Source organism: Opisthorchis viverrini (genome assembly GCF_000715545.1).
Source record: "Opisthorchis viverrini unplaced genomic scaffold opera_v5_68, whole genome shotgun sequence".
Classification (NCBI taxonomy): Eukaryota; Metazoa; Platyhelminthes; class Trematoda; order Opisthorchiida; family Opisthorchiidae; genus Opisthorchis; species Opisthorchis viverrini.
The window spans coordinates 1,166,996-1,187,648 of NW_008751724.1; the positions used below are offsets into that span (position 1 = coordinate 1,166,996).

Consider the following 20,653-nt stretch of genomic DNA (forward strand, 5'->3'; position numbering starts at 1 on the left):
ATTGCCTTTTCCAACCCCCCCCACTTGACAGCCCACTTTACCTATCCCCCCTCCCAAAACATCGGTGAACGAAACTGCGGCAGCTACAACCACTGTACGACGAGCACGCGGTTATTACAGCTGACAATGATGATGATGATATGTCCGTTTCACATTTGTTGGAAACCAACAGCAATGAATAACTCACGAATACCTGGGAAGGTCTGAACCGAGGAATTCTTGTTTGAAAACCAAATCACATAACAGTTGACCACATAGCGGTTAGTCAAACTTGAAACTAGTTCACCCGTTTGGTAGAGAACCGCTTAAAACATTCAAAAATACGCTAAACAAATCCGTCCATTCTAATAGTAACAGAAGTGTATTCATTCGACCGGCTTGTTTTTCACTTTATCACCATACCAAATGCGGCGTAACAGTTAAGTTTCTACAAACAATAATCACGATGGATGGCTACTGGTGTGACGGCGGATACTACTTGTAAGGCAAGCGAGTAGTATGTGGTCTTCTCGTAACTCCGCCTTGCATCGAATCGAAGTTGGTGCACCTTATGGGGTGTATTCCGGAACCTGTGGAACTGCGTTGCACCGTTCGTTTACAATTGCGTGATTGTCAATTATTATCTACGCAAGTTCATAAAGACGCGTGAAGATGTTCAATGTTTGTAACTAAGATGCATATGAGATGTTCACTTTCCTGTCGAATAGTTATTAAGCATTTAGTTGGCGTTTATTGATTAACGACTCCGCGTGAGTGGCTTTCCTCCTTACACCAATGGGGTCTGCAGGATTACCTCAGTTTCACATTATATGTGAGAGTTCCACTTCTTTCGCCTAGTTGACTGTGACGTCGAACAAAAAATATCATTTTCTGGTTGTTCAGGATTTAAAGGTGGTCTTTTCTTGGAACGTGGCCGTGTGAAGAAACCAAACGCAGAACGCTTTGGTGTTGACCCGCCAGATTATTACAGCCCAAGTGATCTATACGTCGGTGCTGAAGTTATTTTCAACAGTTTCAAATTTATCGTCTTGGATGCTGACGAATACGCGTACAAATACATGGAAGAACACTCGGCCGAATTCCCCTATTCCAACATAAAGAAGATACATGACAAGCTTCGTCCGTTTGCCAAAGAACGCTGTGAAGAACTCAACGCTTTTGGAAAAAACCAGGACCCAGACGGAACAGGAACGTTTGGTTTCCAGCAACTTGAATGTTTGATATATCAGCTGACGGGACCGCAGCATGCACTGAATAAACAAGAGCTACTTACGCTGGGAAGGTATCACGCACATCGGTATGTTATGGGTCTGTTACTGGCCTCCCAATACGTTGTTTAGTGCGGTGTGCGAAAATGGTGTATTTCACAAGCTACTAATTAATGCATAGTAGTACAATAGTGCATTCACCCGCTGATACTGACGCTGGTGTATTTCACAAGCTACTAATTAATGCATAGTAGTACAATAGTGCACAAGTTAAGCATTCATCCACTGATACTGACGTGTCTCCATATTTCCCTGTTCATATAGAGGCACACAGGTATCATAGTTAGAGACCTCGTAGGTAACACATAACCTTCTACCAGAATAGAATGTTTCTATCACTGGGTTAGCTTGTACCTGCTTCCCAAACGATCTGGTGAACGGAAATTTAAAAGTAGCCTTCGCTCAGGATGGGGTGAACGGGCATTTTAAAGATGAAAAAATCTTGCTTTCATGGATGAAGAATGTTCCAGGTACCCATTTTATGCTAGAATTTTTAAGTCCACTGTATGAAAACCAGTGAATCATGAGTATACAGTGCCAGTGAAACAAGGCCTAAATCCTTTCGACTTTCTAGGAGTATGAAAGCCCGGACATAGAATTCATTAGGCCGTGGGTGGAACATGATGCCATTGTTCAGTTTTCCAGGGACCTTCGATAAAGAACGGATGGAGTGGTTGTATTCACTCCTGTTGCGGAGTCCTTCCAGGAATGCTCGGTTGACAAGGGAATGAAATTCTAGAAAAGAGACGCTAATTTTATTGAAGCAGAACAGTTATTATGTCGATAAAAGCTCTTCGACAACCCACAACCGGGTTCGAACCCCCTCCAGGCTAATCAGCTGGGCATAGTCTCCCATTCTGCTCCAGCCTTATATTTTTAATTAACATAAACGAGGGATACGGCTTGAATTTGCTTGAGTCTTACATCACATTGTTGAGCAACGTGGTGTATTTCTTGAAAGACAGCACTCCTATTATGAACGCACAGTAAATTAGATTATGGAAATTTAATGGAGTCAGAAATTTCGAGTTTGCGAAAACATTTGTTGGCCCTCTGACCGGGTATTCTTTTGTGAAGAGCTCCAGATTCAAACTTTGCCAAAATTATCACCACTTCAAAAATGTGATTTTCCTCGTATGACCGCATAGCACACTGTCCATAGGCGCGCGGAATTATTGTAGGTTGTGTCTCGGCTACAAACCACTTCTGGTCGATCAGTTTCTATCAGTTTGATGCACGGTTCACCAAATACTTACAAAAACTCCATTCCAAGCTGTACACTTGAGTCGAATGTTGGAGCTGGACGCAAGTTTTCTTGGGCAGTTATGGCAGCCACATAAAACTATTTTGTTTTACTTGTGTATGTAGCAATCAAACAACGCCTAATCATCAGCAAGGATACAATGCTCCACCGGGATTGAATACACTAACAATGATTGCTTCGGAATTGAAAGCATTTTCATTGTCATCCTTTCAGAAAACAGCCTAAAATACAATGGCCAGTTGCCGTAGCAACCGCAATGTGTCAATAAAGAATCATAAAGGTAAACAAGCTTCATCTCGATTAACTAGATTTATTCACTTCCTCTGGCCTAAAGACACCTGCATGTTGGATTCTGGTAGTTTTCCCAAAAACCTTCCGTATTATCAGATAAACCGTTTTTGCTACTCTTGTTCCTACCTATGAATTTCTCACTGCCACAAGGTGTGTACCTCTAGGCGTTCCGTGGCGGTGCCTTGATAAGATGAAAAGAGCATTTCAAGCAAGTGACCTCATTGCCATTGATTGAGCCACATGTTACGCATGCAAGTCACCTCCTAATTAGGAGTGGCGAAAACTTAGAATTGGACCGAAAGGGGTCGGGGAGGTTAGGAGGAGTTAGGGTTCTGTTGGAACTCTTTGGCTTATAGGATGGGGTCTATTTAACTCCCCAGTTAACCGATTTCAGTGGCATCAGCTTCTATCCAGATTATCTGGCTGAGTTTTGGAGGTGTAGACAACTTGGATATTTGTGGTAGGCTATCCATAGGTTTCCCTCCCGGTCTCATTTTTCTTTCCATTTTACCACCTTTTTAAGTTACTTAATATGGCTTTACAGTATTGAAGCATCGATGTCCTCATCTGATGTTATTGTCAAGAGTCATGAAAATGGTGATTGTCGTGGGGATAACAACGATGATAATGATGGCAATCGATTACCCTTTGCATATTTGTTCTTTTCCAATTTTCACTTATATAAGCCCCAAAAGCAAACTCTTGTGGAAATGTAGTCTTCAGTATGGAAAATTTTTTTGGGAATAGTCCTAACTATCGATCGCCCAATTCAGTAAACCCATGTACAAACAAGTCATGGTGATTTCCTTTCACTTGCCTGTGTGTTCTGATTGGCTAATGCAATTCAACCTTAAAACTACTACGTTTTGATTTTTGATAGCATACTGTTCTCCAATCCTCTCTAAACTCATGGAATTTGGAAGCGCCATTTTTATCCCATGTGGTTTGTAGGGGTAAGAACGTACTGAGCACTACTAATACGACGAATACTAATGCGTGACCACAGAACGCCTAACTTATTAGGTGCCCTGCAGAAAGTTTCAGGTTCATGCATTACTGAGGAGAGCATTTTAACCGCTTCTGGGATAACTATTCGTACAAATGGCTTAATTTACAAGGCACAGACAATTTTGATTGAAAATATATAAAAGATGAAATTAGAACACCTGAGCAGAGATTGGTCGAGTTATTGGTTCCTTTCTACACATTCACGACAAGTAATACCAACTAATAAGTAGGAACAAACTAGAAAGTTCCAACGATAGCGGAATTTTCGTCACAGAACTCGCAACCACATGTTTGTGATACAGTTTGGACTAAATGGTTGGCTGAATTTCCGTAGCTGAAACTGGAGATAAAATCCGTCTAGAGAACCTTGAGAAACACTCAACCGGTGGTAAAGGAGTTTAATAATAGTTTTGCTTGACGCTATAAATGTTTTTTGACGGCTCTGATGAGAAAATGTTTTTCTGCTGATGACTTGCAAACTGAACTTTCAATAGCTTGGTTGTTCAAAGTCAGTATATAGATCATTTGATCTCTTGACCGATTCTCCCAGTCCACTAACCGAGATACAGCACGGTACTTTGTTGGGCTTGGTACAACAAGCACTGCGCAGGCATGCATTCGAAGATTTTGGCAGTCTGCTGCAGGTCTGCAGACAGGCAGATCCAGAGAAAAACGGCGAAATCCAACGGGAAGTGCTACGTCGCATTTGCAAATCGAATCGAGTGCCAGTTCCGGATGATATGCTTGACACATTGATGGATTTGTAAGTTTCCAAATGTGTTTGAATGCAAAAAGTGGGATTTTGTCTTGAAACTCGTGCCTAAATACCTAAATAACTCAGATCTTGTTTGAATAGATATGTGTGTCGATCGAGTACGGTGCACATCCGCCCAGCTTCCCCTATCATATTAACTGCTGGAAAAATCAAACGTACAGCGGAGTTGTACATTGGAACCAAATGTTACCATTTTGGCCGCTGCAACTTCTCGAGGACAATCTATTTAGAGCGAATATAACGACCACTTTGAACAGCTATCATGCGTCCCAAGGACTGTTCTATTCCTAACCGTACGAAACATCTTCTAATCAGAGTAAAACCATTGTACTGGACCACGGTTATTTGTCACGATGAGGTGAAACCTGCTTTACACTGTGTTACGGAGAAGTCATTCAATAAGCGGAATCAGAACACAAAAGTAGACTGTGGAAAAGTAGACTATGTAAAATCGGAGTTGTGAGGAGGGCTTTTTTGATTAAACGCACTGTTTAGTGAGCGGAGGATACTTTCGATTGATCCTCTTTTGATGAAGTTGTGTCCCCTGGCGAGAGTTGACCTCAGACCGTCAGAGGCATGACGGACACATGAATCAACTCTGAAAAACCCAAAAACACGATGGTTTTAGTTTTATCTTTTTGTTTTTGAGTCCAAAAGGGCGAATGATGCCGAAAATTTGAGTAACACTGCCTGATCCGTAAGAATAGATCGTAATGTTCGGTTGGTCCGAAAATAGGTTTCAGTCTTCCCGACCAAAATAATGGAGTACGACACTTTGGAGTGTGGCAACTCCTTGGCTGGACTACTTCTTTTCCCGATGATAAGTCCTTAATCACTGTCTAGTGGTCCACTAAGACTTAGTATATAGCTCCATTCATTCGTTAGTCGCGGAAACCACCCCACGCAATCACATACCGACTGGCTGATCAGTCACTAATTGTTGAACCGTTGTATTCAAGCTACTAGCCGGGAGGACGCGGGTTCGAAACTCCCGGGAGTTTCGTGCTGATTTTCAGCAGGTATGAATTAACTATACAGAGCTTTCAGACTTGTCAGCATAGATTGGCTTCACTTTCAGGACGAAATCCCAAGTGAAAGTTCCCAAATCTCTGCACAAAACCAACCCTCGTAATCCTGGTAGACAGCCATTGATTTTCGTGAAACGCCGCCCAATTACAAGCCTTTGACTGTGACTGGGTCTCGACCTGCATAGTTAGGCAGTCACTTTTTTCCCTATGGAAACTCACCAAATGGGTTCAATAGGTCGATCCCGTGTCCTTTGGAAAGCAATTTCAAACTTTCTTCCACAATAATAATGGCCCGGCGACCGGAAAGAAAAGCTTTTAAGCGGAGGAAAATCTTGGGATGAACATTTGTTGATGTACCCAGGACATCTGTCTTCCGATTTCATCTAGATCCGGTTGAAGCTGGAAACACTTAACTTTGGTAATATGCACTTGCTTCTTACAAATCAGCGATGGTTTAGGCCAGAATCCCGTAAGTTGTTCACGACCGGTGAACGTTTTGATGGTTCTATTGTTTGAAACTGGAAATAGTTACCCAAACGGCATACGGTCAGGTAAGGAGAAAGGGCATCGTGTGGCTAAGGTTGCTGAGATTTAATCACACCTAATCTACAGCTAACCAGTTAGCTTTGTGCTTGCTAGGCCAGTGACACCAACTGAGTGAAGCGCTTTTTCTCTTGAACCGTAATCGGGCTGTCTACACCTATTTTCACCATCTACAAAAATAGAACTTTTTGAACCAAACAGGGAATGAGGAAAATCATACGGAGTATTTTTTATTCATTTACTATAAAACTTCTTACGTAAACTTCACTTGAGTTCATTTCAGTTTAGTTCGATTCAGTTTATCAGCCATAAACCATGTACTAAGAATGCATTGGTTCCGGAAGGGACACCATGGTCATTTCGTTCCGGAAACTGGACAGTTTCGATACAAATCGCGTCTGATTGCCTGAGCTGTGTTTGCAATTTTCACTAACCATGGGCCAACTGAGTCACTGCGCACCCATCCAGGGACCGTCTCCTAATATAGAGCATGTACTATGGTGTACAAAACTGGCTTCCTGAAATTTTCAGACTCCCTATTCGGGATCCCCAAGTGTACTGACTAATTTAACAGGTGAATCAGTCGATCAAGCAGAAAACCGGCTAACTGATCAACCGTCTAATACGGTAACTTGGAAAAATGTCACATCCCCAGATGATCCGTGAGCGAAACTGCGGCAGCTATAACTACTACTGTATAACAAGTATGCAATATTTCACAGATGATGCTTGTTTATAAGTTACAGTGATAACTTTCAGACAAGTCCACCAGGTACCCAGTTAGTAGTATGTCACGATGTTCAGGTACTAGAGCGATGTAAACATAACAGCCACCAGCTATTCAGAAGAGCCTGTAGCACCCCTTAGTTCACAGACAGACTGCTCTCATCCACATCATACCGACCTCAGTCAGATTTAGCAGAGGGGAGTCATCGATCTTTCCACTGTCCAACTGTTGCGTATTTCAACACCATCTGTTTAAAGGTCCGCGGAAAGCTCCATACAAAATGACTTGTAACAATCTGATTTATATATTCAATTCATGTTTTAGGTACAGCTCTCGTTAATTGGGTTTATAATTATTTCTATTGCAGCTCATCAACACAAAGTGGAACCATTCGCTATGAACCTTTCATCAATCAGCTCAACTGGCGCTGCGAACACGTAGGAGCAGTTCCAAACGTGCCATGCGACTACACCGGCAATCTGGAAGTCGACTGGCTGCCCACCACCAAAGGAGAACCACCGAAGTCTCTGGGACCATCCTATACACCCCAGTCGGAGAAAATCGGTCGGGTCCGATACCAGTCGCTGTTTGACGAATTATGTGGTGTGGATAACCGATGTAGTTAACCTGAAGCATCGATCAGTCAACAAGATTCCACTACACCTTCTCTTAGGCATGGTTTACTTTGAAAAATTTGCAAAATTGGACAGAAAACTTCACCTTGCGGTCAAGTTCCGCGCACCTTTATTGGTCAGGAGTAGCACTTTTCCTGGCGCTTCTATTTTACTCATCAGGCTGAGACAACATTAGAAAAGAGATAAATGCCATTGTTAAGTAATGGACTTTGTTTTCACCAGAATTAAATGAATACAACATTTTGTCAAATGGGGTTATCTGCCACATGAAAGAAATACGACTCACAATACTGCATGCAAAAAAGACTGGGTTTTCTTTTGTATCCTAATAATCGCCTGTTGCATTTGCAAACAAATGGCCCACTGAAAAACTGGTGAAAATCTGCACCTTTCCTGATCGGTAGATCGATGGACAGTCTTCTGGTCCTCCCGGTCTGGAGAGAAACGGCTAAATGTTCTTCAGAAACACACACAACTGTGGTAATATGTCAGCGCCCAACCACTGCCTCAAGTTCAAGTTATTGAGTCAAAGTCTTTGGTTTAGGATTTCAACAGTCTTCCTATCTAGGTTCGAACGTCTAGACAGTCACCATGCTCACGTGAAGCCATGATCGTCACAACACGCCACAGCCGTCGAGTGCTGCTATCAATCGTGTCGCTCTGCTTACTCCATACGGCAGGGTTGGTAAGCAAAAGCATGCTACTGCCGAATTCCTCTTCCTACAGTTTCATTTATTTTCTCTTCTACTCTACTACACTCGAAATGGAACGCACTCTTCGCTGGTCCCAGCACGAGGACTGACCGCTTTGTCACCAAGACCTCGCGCCCAGTTGCCGCTTTTCTGACCCCGCCCTCAGTAATATCCCTAAACACCTCAAACTTGGTTTTTAAACCCCGAAGGCAGGTCTACTTTGCCCTCTCTAATGTTTGCAGACTGAACTATGGAAAAGATTATTTGAGACTTGACAGAACGGTGTGAAAAGGATGACAAAATTTGGCAGTGCGGTTTTTTGGTTCAGTCTTCCGTCCTGGATGGAGTGTCCGTAGCGCGAGTCCAACGCCTGATGGGAGACCATGCAGGAGACTGAAGCTAATGCCGGTCAGTTTTTTTTCAGTTTGCTCAAATTGGAGTTTCTGGATTTCAAGTTTCTGGTACCAAGGCCCCCCTTCATGAACTCTTTTCTCCTTTTCACTTTAGTCCTTCAAGTATGAATAAATAAACTTTGTGTTCGTATGGCAGTAGAAAGTATTGGCCAAAACGGATGCTGTTCAATCTGATGATGAACTTACGATCAGGGTCTACTTAGTACACTGAGCAAGGATTTTGAGGTAAATCAAGGTAAAATCAAGGTAACTCAAGGTTATATTGGTCTAAAAAGCATTTTGCTTTACAATGACCAAAGGATATTGGTGTGTGTGTATGTATACAGATAAACGGAATGATATGACATATATGTTCTATTGTTTGTAATCTGCATCTCAAATGTTGATGAGGGAAGTTGGGTGAGATCTTATGTATTCGTCAAGCGAATGTTTGAAAGTCTCGAGGTTACCACAATCCACAACAGATGTTGGTAGTTTGTTCCACGTGAGGGATACGCGGACTGAAAAAAAGTAGCGCCGACAGTTAATGCGGGAACATGGAATGTCAACGGCCAATGGATTCCGTCGGGTCTGTCGGGCCAAATTAACTGTGAACAAATGTTTTAAAGGGTGATTAGGGGTGTTTATTATCTTGAACATCAGGATGAGGTCTCCTCGTATACGCCGATAAGTTAAATCAAACAAATCGAGTTTACGTAGCCTTTCACTGTAGGGAACGTTTCGGAGGCCAATGACCAGCTTGGTCGCGCGGTGGTAGATACGCTCTAGCAGTTGTGTATCCTTTTGCAGCCATGGAGACCAGGCTTGGATCGCGTATTCCATTGTCGGCCGGAGATATGTGTTCATGATAATAGGGAGAATTTCAGGCGTAAAACGATAAAATATTCTCCTAAGCATCCCGAGCAGTGCCGAGGTCTTGCGATATACTGATAGACAGTGTTTACTCGGCTTCAGGTTGCTAGAAATCCAGACGCCGAGGTCTTTTTCCTCAGCCACCCATTCCAGTTCATTGGATCCCAGTTTGTATGGGAAGTGGTAGCTCTTCCCCAGATTTATGAGTTTGCATTTCTGGAAATTCAGCGGCAGCCGGTTTTGGATGGACCATTCGTCGATTCTTTGCAGATCTTGCTGTAGCGCATCACAATCAGCCTTTCCATGAATTTCAGACCAGATTTTTATGTCATCAGCAAAAAGTACGGTTTTGCACTGCAGAAGTTTCGGCAGGTCATTCATGTATACCAGGAACAAAATTGGACCAAGAACCGAACCCTGAGGGACACCACTTGTGGCGGCAATTTTATCGGAAAACGCTCCATCGACACGAACTTGGACCGAACGGTCACTCAAATAGTCTTTCAGCCAGCTCAACAGATTTCCCGTCACGCCATACATTTCAAGTTTCCGAAGAAGGATACTGTGATCGACTCGATCAAAGGCTTTGGATATATCCAAGTAACAGGCATGTACAGTAACTCCCGCATCGACTGCTCGTGTCCAGTCATCGAGTGTCACGAGGAGATTGGATAAACAAGAACGATTCTGTCGAAATCCGTGTTGTTTATCGCTCAACAAGGAGTGAATTTCAAGGTGCGATTTCAGGGCTTCTGCTATAATTCGTTCCATTACTTTTGATATTACTGGGAGAAGAGTGACAGGTCTGTAGTTAGATGCACACGTTCTGATACCTCCTTTGAATATGGGGGCTATTATCCCGCATTTCCAATCCTCTGGTACCAACCCTTCTTCCAGAGAACTAGCGAACAGTTTAGCCAGAGGATAGCTAAGTGGTTCAGCGCAGTGGCGCAGAAGCAGTGGTGTAACGCCATCCCCACCAGGTGAAGTGTGTACCTGTAAGCCGCGAAGGTGTTTGACAATGTTAGCCCGATCAATATGCACGTCCGATAAAGTTTCGTCCGTTAGTACCTCCACAGTTTGTATAGGAGCGCGGGTATCTTCAGGAGAAAACACGGAAGCATAAAATGTGGCAAGGGCATTAGCTGTTTCAAACGCATTTGCAGTCATTCCCGATTCTGTCTTTATGGCAGATATACCTGGTTTAACTTTAGCCTGCGCATTCACGAATTGATACAATAGTTTGGGGTTTTTCTCCATCCTAGTCATCAATTTGAATTGCTGTTGTAGTTTGTCTTCCTTGATTAGTGACGTGACTTTATTCCGCAACTTTCGGTACGACTCCCAGTGTTCGTCGGTCCGGTTCGTTTTATATTGAAACCAAGCGATGTTACGTTCTGTAATCCATTTTCTTGTTCGACTCCTCACTGTGAACATCTGTACGCAGGTGGCTCGAGGCACCTCTGTCGAATTGTCTGCAATCAAGGTCTGCAGCTGGGCTATGAATGATTTCCATCGCCTATTAGTATTTTCGTGTTCGTCATCCAGCATATTTAGGTCCTGGAAGGCTGAGATTATCTCCCGAAAATTGGTCTTCAGAACATATTTATGTGGGTCGCTTAAACGTACGGAGGAGCAAGTGAAATCGAACAAGAGCACGAGATGGTCGCTCTTTCCCAGTGGTGGTCTATATATGATTTGTTCAACCATAAATGGCTCACTAGTTAGTATAAGGTCAAGTAACGAAGGTTGATCTGTTCCACGAAACCTCGTACATTCGTTAACATGGTTGAATAAAGGTACCAAATCTAACAGCTCCTGAAAGTGTGCTTCAACTGAGTTGAGCGAGTATGAAGCGACGAAAAGCTGGGGAAAATTGAAATCACCCATAATGAGAATGGGAATGGAGTAGTAAGAGCATACGCGACGGATTCGGTCACATATACTGAATGTGTGAGTGTCCATTGCGGTTGGAGAGCGGTAAATGACACCAATAATGCACGCATCTATCTTGTTTGACTTCAGCATACACCAGAGGGTATCTTCAAGGATGAGATTAGCGTCAGGTATTTCAGCACATTGAAGACTACTGTCATAATATAGTGCAACTCCACCGCCATGGGTGGCTCGATCGTGTCGTATAACACTCATGTTTGTAATTTCGATTTCCTTGTCCGATATTTCCGCTTGCAACCAAGTCTCAGTCACTGCCACCAAGTGAGGTTTGTATTGGTCGCAAAAGGCGTTTAATTCTGCCACTTTACTGGGCAGACATTGGGTATTTGTATAGAGGCACTTAAGGCTAGTCGTTGTGGTTAATTCTGCTGTGCTGCAACGCACGACTCCCGGGGAGCCAGCAGTGATTCGTTTTTTGGTAAATCGTTTTTTGACCCCAATTTTTCCATCATAGTCTGAATACCAACCGTGGTTTGTTGGTATTCATCAGTGATCGTTTGCGTTTGAATAGTTCCTATTTCGCCAGTCCGAATCGTATCAGCAGATGCGTTTGAGCGTTTAGGTGAGCTTATTCTCAGTTCCCTCGGAAGCAAATTACGGTGCCTTCGCCACTGAGCTTTCACCAAGTTGGCCATTTCGGCACGAAGAAATGTCAGCTTTAAGGGTCTAGGGCCGTTTCCCATGTATTTTTCCGATTTAGGAATTCTGAAAGCATCAACTACTGCCACCTCTTCCGTTTCGAGCGTACTACTCAGAAACTTCCACTGTAGAACGTCATGTGAAATGCGTGCCGTTTTATCGGAGGCATCGTCAATCTCAGGGACACCCAGAATGATCAAGCTCCGATCATCAGCACGATTATTAGTCGCTTGATTTTCGACATTACGAGATCGTTCTGTCCATGGTACGTCAGCATGAACTCGCGCGCTATTTTCCGAATCGCTCTGGAGTCGAAATGCTGACAACAGTATATTTTCTAATTCTTTTTCTGTCTTAACAGTTACTCTGAGAAGTCTGGGTTTGTCTTGATGATGCGATTTCGGCGGTCGGCTCAGGCGAGTCAGCGAGACTGGTTCGATGGGATCAAGCTGTATTCGATTGCACAGCTTTAACCATTCTTCCATATCGTGCTTATGCTTAGCCGATAATAGTGAGTCGCTTGGCTCCTTGATATTAGTGCATATTACGCTTAGTTTAGGTTTCGGTTTCAGTTTCCTAGTATGGTCGGTAACCTTCGATGCGGGGCAACCGACAATTCCCATGTTCTTGTGTATACTGTTGAGTTCCGCTGGCTCAGGTTCAGTAACATTCGTCTTTTTTGTCTTGGTGCTGTTTGGTCTGGTTTCCTCAACAGTCCTCGGAGTGCAAGCAGCGTCTGCCATTGACCTAGATGCCTTCGCTGATTTTACATCAGTTGTCTGGTTAACTAGGGGCAGCAGAAGCTCTCTGAGTTCTTGTATTTGTTTTTCCAAATGGGATATTTTATCCTCCGTCTCTCTGTTTGCTCTAAAGCCCATAGTGGTCGGTATATCTACTTGGCCAGTATCGACATTGGAGGCTCTACACATAGTGCATCGATAACAGATAGATGGATGCTTTGGGTCATTAATCATCTGAGCGCTCAGATCAGTCAGGGTATTGTCACAACGCGCATGCACCAGTAATTTGCAAAATGCACAATTAACTACGGTGGTGTCTCGACTTACCGGGCCTTGGCAAACAGCGCAATGACCGTGAGGTGATTGTTCCATGATTGGATGAGTCAAGGTCTCGGTCGGGTTTGGCACGGCCGTGTTCTTTGTGTGCGCAGCGGATCGCGTTGCGCGTTTGCACGTGTTGGTCGGTTGGTTCGACGTATGCGTGGGTGTGGACGCTTTGCGGTTCTTTGTCGGCCTGGTCGCCTGCATCGGGTGAGCGGATCGTGTGTGTGGTTTCGACACTGGCAGGGCAAGTGGGGTAGCACGTAGGACGAATTTCGGCGGATGTATGAAAGCTGGTAGCTGGCGTAATACTTCACCGATCTTAGTGAAATTTGCTGCACTAGATAGAACTCGTCGTCAGCTTTCTTCTAGTGTAGAAACGGGATAACGGCCAATAAAACTGGGTATACTTGTACGCGTGGATGTGGAGGCCGCGTACGTTGTAAATCCGTTAGTCGTGAACACCGTGAAAAATTTTCACAGATGAATATAGATGGTATATTCCAATAGATCTCCCAAAGAGAAATCGAATGGTATGTCGGTGAGCGTTGTAGGACAAAATAGATCCGAGAAAACTGTATCGGAGTCGGAGCGCCAAAAGATGCGACTGCACAGCAGGTCCGAAAGTGTGTGTTGGTAGGGCATACAGACACTAAGCTTTTGTTCACATTTAGTCTAACTTGACAGCACTTGACTGTGATGAGCTATGTGAACTGCAAACTCCAATACACTAAATACATTTTAACATACGCTACATGCACGCTAATGTATACAACACATACAAGTTTCTATTAGTATAATGGAAACAGAAACCGAGAAAAAGTCGTTGAATCCCTCTAAAATGTATGCCAAGTATATGAAAGCCTTTTCGTCAAAAACAGATTTCAGGAAAAGTGCGGTGACTTGGAAGTTCCGTTGATAAATGCAAGTTTTGCAAACTAGTCCCACATTTCTCTGTGACAGAGATTTTGAATGAACAAAATCCCAGGAGAATTAGGGTGATTCTGTGACCCTTCTAATTTAAAGGGGGTTTTAATGAGGAACAAAGCCGGATGAGTTAATTTTGTAAGACATTTATAATGAATTATCTGCCACTACGCAACTGGTTTTAGATCCGGCGAGTTCCTGTAGATCTGTATAGAATAACGTTGATATGTAACTTAAATGTAGCACGTAAGCACGAATGAGAGACAATGAAGACAAACAAGTAATATCTCCAGTCTTGGTGCCACCATTCCCGCCCGACTGGATAAACCTGAATTCATCACCACTGTAATAATGAAAGTATCTTGTTAAACATCAAAGCAAACTGACAACTATTTCCACAAAAGTTACTACTGATTACAAATGACAACAACGAAAGATAAATATTGTCATGAGGAAACTCCAGTAATCGTCCGGATTCAGTTTGCAAACAAGTTCGGCGTGGTGGAGCGTGGTGGCGCGGAATCCACGATCAAGGTTTCGTTGTGATTTGCCTGCTGTTCCAAGCATATGGTATCTGAAAAGAAATTTCCAATCTCGAGTTAAACAGAGTTTTTAACTTGTTTTAATGTGGTAGAAGGAGGCTATTTGTCAGTAACTGCATAAGAGTAGACACTAACCCCTTGAAGAAGTACGTCCTAACGCGCGACTGAATCCTGGTCACCCAGGGTTCCAGTAACTAATCGCAACGCACTAACGACAGATAGTTGTCGTGTTAGAGTTGTGCTCAGACAGAAATATATGGGTTCAAATAACAGTAGAGTCATCCTTTCTAGCGGCCATGATTGCAAGTATCGCTCACCAAAGCTACTCGTCTCTGTAGAACTAAGTAGGCCGTGCATTTGGATGTTTTGTCATCATTTCCAGCTTTCTGGTTTCACAGTACAGTTATGAGAATACGACCTAAATCAATATCAGCAAACCGGTCACATGACCGTCTTGGGTCACCAGGACTGTGATCAAACAATCGAGGGAATGGTACTAATAATAGGCCATCTGTAATAAACGAAAATGTTTCATTGTTTACTCACACCATAGATTATGCACATAAGTCAATAATTGATGTTGCTGTCAAGGTTCAAGTTGCTAAACACAGGAGATCCCAGACCAGTCTGACACTCCGGAAACAAACGGAAAAGCATACAGCAACTACAGTTATTTAGTTTACCACTTTTGAGAATTGAGAAAACCTGAAGCAAGCAGTTATAGGGAAATAAGAAAAGTATGTCAAAACTCATGAGATCATGTCTGTGCAAAGCAGTTAGCCCTTTTACAAGCCTCAATTTGTTGCCTTAGCAAACTGCCTATCGCCGTTTAATAACGAACGCAGTCGTAAGGTTCCATTCAACCACACAAAAGTGTGCTGCAAAACTGAATACAACCGAGATTTTTCCGGACTATGAATGGTCAGTTTACTGCGCTCGATAAAGTGGTTTTACCCATCCTCGTAGCTGATGTTTTGCCCATCGGTTTCGACTCTTTCACGGCCCACTAGCAATACGGGCGCCTTTGTTCGAAACAGAAAGCCATGGGTTTTTGTAATACAACATCTACGCACCAAACCAAAAACCTAGAGCAGAAGACGAACAAAACTTTCAAGATACCCTGGATGTGTAGTGGTTGGTGTACGTTTCGACAGAAACTTGCCAGCTGGCCATATATTCTGACCAGCTTACCACTGAATAACTTTCAACCAAGCCTGAAATCAAAGTGGATATTTCAACTTACAGTTGGCTGCGGTTGGGTCACAAACCTAAAATAATTGAGAAAAAATAGGGTGATGTTTGCAAGCAGAATGTGGCATCAAACGAACAAATTAGGAACCCCAATTCCGGATAATCGGTCAACCACTTCATAACAGGAATCAAAACAGAAAGAAAGAACCATCATAAACGCCTGATTCAGTCGCCAATGGAAAAGTTCACAATGGAGCTGTCCTCTAATGCTGATGCAGTTTCATTGGAAAACCTGGTGAGATGATGCCCCCACCGATTGAAGAACCCTGTTTGAATTACTGGAGTAAACTAAAGTATCAACTTAGGAACACCTGGGCATTGAATTACGGATCAAAAGACCTAGGCTATGGTGTTTATGGGGTTCTTTGAAAGCTGCCTGTTCTTTAACCATTGTGTTAGATTTCATTTTCTCACGTTTTTAATTGGGTTAATCTAGAATGCATACAATTTCCTACTTCATGTGTTCAAAAGTTCACCCGGTGCTTAAATACTGGAGAGTGTCGAGCTTATGTTCCATGCGCGCTGAGAACCATCAGCGATGCGCATCCCAAGAAGCTCTAGAAGGGTTCGGACCCTTGACCTTCAAGTGAGTAGCTAAGTGCTATCAACTTTAATCAGGAGCGACACCGTTTACTCATGATTGGGCGGGAAATAGCTTCCAAACGGTATGACATTCGAAGTTTTACCGCGTCCTTAGCAGTGTACTTATTGTTTACTTACCCGGTTACCAGTATAGACTCCCGATTATACATTGTTTCCATTGACATTATGACCAAGCTTACAGAACCTGAATACATCCACGGTTTGGTCGTGTTCACCTTACGACAGAATTCACTGAACACATAACCTGTAGTAAACTATTTCGTCATTAAACCAAATGCATTTACGGAACAAAGAGAAACGACATTTTGCTTAGTACTTTGATGCAAAAGCGCATGAAGCTACAGTTAGTAGGTTCGTTTTGCGAGGGTACCATCCTTCTGAGGTAAGATATCAGAGAAGAACTGATGAACTGTACTCATGGTTATGATTACTCCAACATACACAGTATGATTACAGATTCATAGAAAGACTTACTTCGTGGTGATGGTTTCCTGCATGAAACGAAGCCAATAAGTAATTGACAGAATGGTTAATTTGAATTTAGCTGCTTTCTTACAACACTACCAGGACAATGCAGAATAATGCAGAAAACAGAGTTTTATCAAACCAAAATGTCCATGTTGGAAATAGCGGAATGCACGCTAATGATAATATCAAGTTTGGGGGCCTTACTCTTTCATAGACAAGCTGTAAGCCGCTGAGAACATGTTTTGATGACTGAGCAACATTTCATCTTTTTATTGGAGTGATTTCAGCAACATTGTGAGTAGTGCGTTAAATGAGTTCTGTGTACACTAATTTATTAGCATCAAAAGTACGAAAATGTACTAAACGATCGAGTAGGATATATGACTCCACCTAATCAGATTTATTTCACTTGTGAATTGACAACTAGGAGATGGATTATTCCTTGAGACACAGAAAAACAGTAGCATTACTGATCTTTTGAAGTGCCTTATCTTTTAGGACTCGAGCTTACCTCTTTCACAATGGCATGATTATTACATAACTTGTGATTTGTTTGGGGTAAGTATGAAACAAATTTCTTATCTTTTTATTACTCGACTGAACAAACAGAAAAATGCGACAAATTCAGCAAAATAGTAGCAGCAGATTTTACCTTTAGCCGCGAAAATCTACGACGTTAATCCGCATACCCAAAAGAGTAGCATCCCGTTATCTCCCATCAGTTGAGCGAAATTACAAATGTATATCTTGATTGCTGGTCAGACGGTTACACTGCTAACCTTCATAAAATTGTATATGCTGAAATATTGGGGTAAAGCGCTTTATTTAATAGCTATTCCCGCACCGTCCGGTGCAAATATTTGAAAATTAAGCGGGTGGTGAAAAGCTTGTTATCATTCATTACTCCACCGCCCACAGCTTTCTGAAAAGTACTCAAACTGCTGTCTTTTGTGATTTTGTTTTGTCCAGGTCACTTCAGTGTCTTGAGAAAGTTGCAATTTTACGAGCCAGTGGAGTTCAACGTCTGAAGGGCTTGATTACCTCCCTGGAAAATCCAAGTGAGGAATCAATCCGCTTGCCTCAAGAAGTGTTTAAGGAAGACGGACGTAATTCGCACCAAGGAACCACTGATTGATATGAATATAGAAGATCGGGGACCAGAACAACGTTGCATATAATGGCTTAGCTAATCCGCCATGGTTTAGGTTTTCTGGTCGATGAGTAATCTGAAAATCTGCCAGCTTGCTTGGATAAGAAGCTGTCGGTCTTGATGCCGACAGCCGTTAAGTATTTTATTCTTACTAAAGGTAGATAACCAGTCGATAATTCCTATTTAGTGACCGTTTGAAACTCTTCATGAAGAACATGAAAAAATGAAATTTTGCAGAGCACACAAATCGTTTTGGTTTTTAGAAAAAGCGGAAGAAAAGTAACTCTGTTTGATTCAGCAGACTATTTTTACTGTCTCAAATTAAGGCCTGTTTAGGACGGCTTTGTAGTCCCGTCGTGTGGCTCTCAACCAGTGTGTGGTTCGATGAACGAAGCAGTTTGTATAATCGCCGTCTACCATACAATGGTGACAATTGCTGTCAATTTATACCTAATTAAGAATTTTATAATCTCTCATCTTCATGGATATTTTTACAAATGGCTATCTATTTCAAACGCAGGACTTTCACCGGATTTTCCTGATTAAAAAACAATAATTTCATAGCGCTTCACTAGCGGGTCACTAGCGGTTGCACCGCACACTAAAATGAAAATTATATGCAGAAACACTAAACGGGTGGAGTGCTTCAACAAAGACACTCATTTGCACACCAATTCGGGTTTTACAAGTGACTCGGATAAAACTCCTGTTTATGAAATTCTTCAACAGAATGTGCTGCACAAGGGTCGCTTATGTTCCATTTAACACGATATTTGAGAGATATGTGAAAGAACACTACCCATAAGGTTGCTGAAGACTTCTTGATCGACAAAGACCGGTTTCGCCCCCCATCAGGTAGGCCCAGTCCCCGAGTTTCCGTCAGCTGTTTTCTACTCGGTCTCAAATTGAACAGATTTTGACAACTAATCTTATTTGCACACGAATTTGCTTTAAACAGGAGGCTCAACTGAATTCAGTTGAACCTCTCGTTTATGATAATATATCAAAGATTTGAGCAACATTTTAAGTAGTCTCCTTCATGGAAAAGTTACTATGATTCTTCGAGGCTAGGATAACTGGATTGTGAGAAGGCCCCAATGAGTGTTGTCATACGAAACTGACTATACTAAGATTTGTTTCATCGGCGAAACCAAACTGGTCACTATAGCCAATTGATTGCTACCAACCCAGCCAACAAGTTCGAACAGGTCAAGACAGGAATCTAAGGAAATAACCTAACGTTTCACGCCACTGTTCAGTGAAGAGAAACGTAACATTCTGGTGAAATTCATGCCTAACTCCTAGTACCAGCTCGTCAAAACAGTCTAAGGTGGATTCATCGCACGAATGCAGTGCTAATCAGAAAAGATGTCTCAAGAGTTCTTTAGACTGGATATATAAAAGCTATCTTCCTGAGCTCTGACAAACATTGGCTTAGCTGCTGTTACTCACTAAGGGATTCGCTGATTGCTAGTTCTCAGAAATATTAGGAAATTTTGCTTAAAATGCTCGTGAAATTATCAACTGAAACTGAGACCGAATGAAATCGGCTTTATGGCTTAAAACCTTTGAAAAATGACTGCCTTGCAGTACGTCAACGTGGAGGTTGACAGGAATACGATAGAGTACGAAAACTTGCATCTGGTTTGTGCAAATAGTTGAGATCCAGCTGACGGGAATACGCTGTTCACATTGGACTGCGAGAAAAATGATAATTTTTCTTACCTATGTGTCCTTGAGGTCGAGATCCATGAGGTTCATGCTTCCCATGGTCTCCATTCTGCTCTTTGTGGCCGTGATCCTTACCACTGAAAACAGACAACAAAATGTTAAATTATTTTAACCGTCATTGGCAAGTGCAGCTCATTCAAAGACATGTTTGAGCGCCTGATACAATTGCACGGTGTATATCTATGATAGTCATCTACCAGTCGTACTCAGCTTCTAGTGCTTGGCTAGACTGCTCCACGCCTAGATCCGGTAGCACATATTTGAAGAGAACACCTAACCAAGTCGTCCTTCAAACGATCCATCCTGTTTGAAGGAAATTCAGAGTTCCAAAGCACGTAAAAGTTACTTAGCTTTGAGATTTCAACTTTGTTCACTGTCGTTTTACGTGAACAAAACTCACAAACTGAAACCCAGTTGATGCATCCACATTTGCTGGATAACAGGGATTGCTGCTTCATTTGTATAGCTCCACTCTTAACTGTCTAGGACACCTTACCTTCTAGGCTGATATCAGACGGATATGCACCTGTAGGATGCTGAAAAGAAATCGATGCGAATACTGTAGCAACTAAAAGAATATTGTCACCTGATATTTCAACCTTCCACCAATGATTGTTATACGTACTTGCCTTGAGCAGACATCTTAAGCACTTTGGTAAAACCAAACAGCGCTAAGGCTGTGAATGTCCATCTGATAGGGTTGCCTGTAAATTATTTCTGGGGGCTTTTCTCATCACGTGGCTGGAATTTCCCGGCGGGAATGCCTTAGATTATATAATTCTTTTATATATAATATAATATAATATAAATATAAATATAAATATAATAT

At 42.4% G+C, this 20,653-nt stretch overlaps 1 protein-coding gene across 1 annotated transcript in view; it reads left to right on the top strand.

Moving 5' to 3' along the window:
* T265_04248 (hypothetical protein) overlaps window positions 1–8,519 on the top strand; it is a gene marked incomplete at both ends in the record, with an annotated part of 45,305 nt that extends 36,786 nt beyond the window's left edge. Inside the window, 4 exons of the mRNA XM_009168941.1 lie at window positions 883–1,297; window positions 4,382–4,594; window positions 7,272–7,507; window positions 8,266–8,519. Coding sequence (XP_009167205.1) covers window positions 883–1,297; window positions 4,382–4,594; window positions 7,272–7,507; window positions 8,266–8,519 — 1,118 coding nt within the window. The remainder of the gene's footprint in view (window positions 1–882; window positions 1,298–4,381; window positions 4,595–7,271; window positions 7,508–8,265) is intronic.
* Between the last annotated feature and the right edge of the window lie 12,134 nt (window positions 8,520–20,653).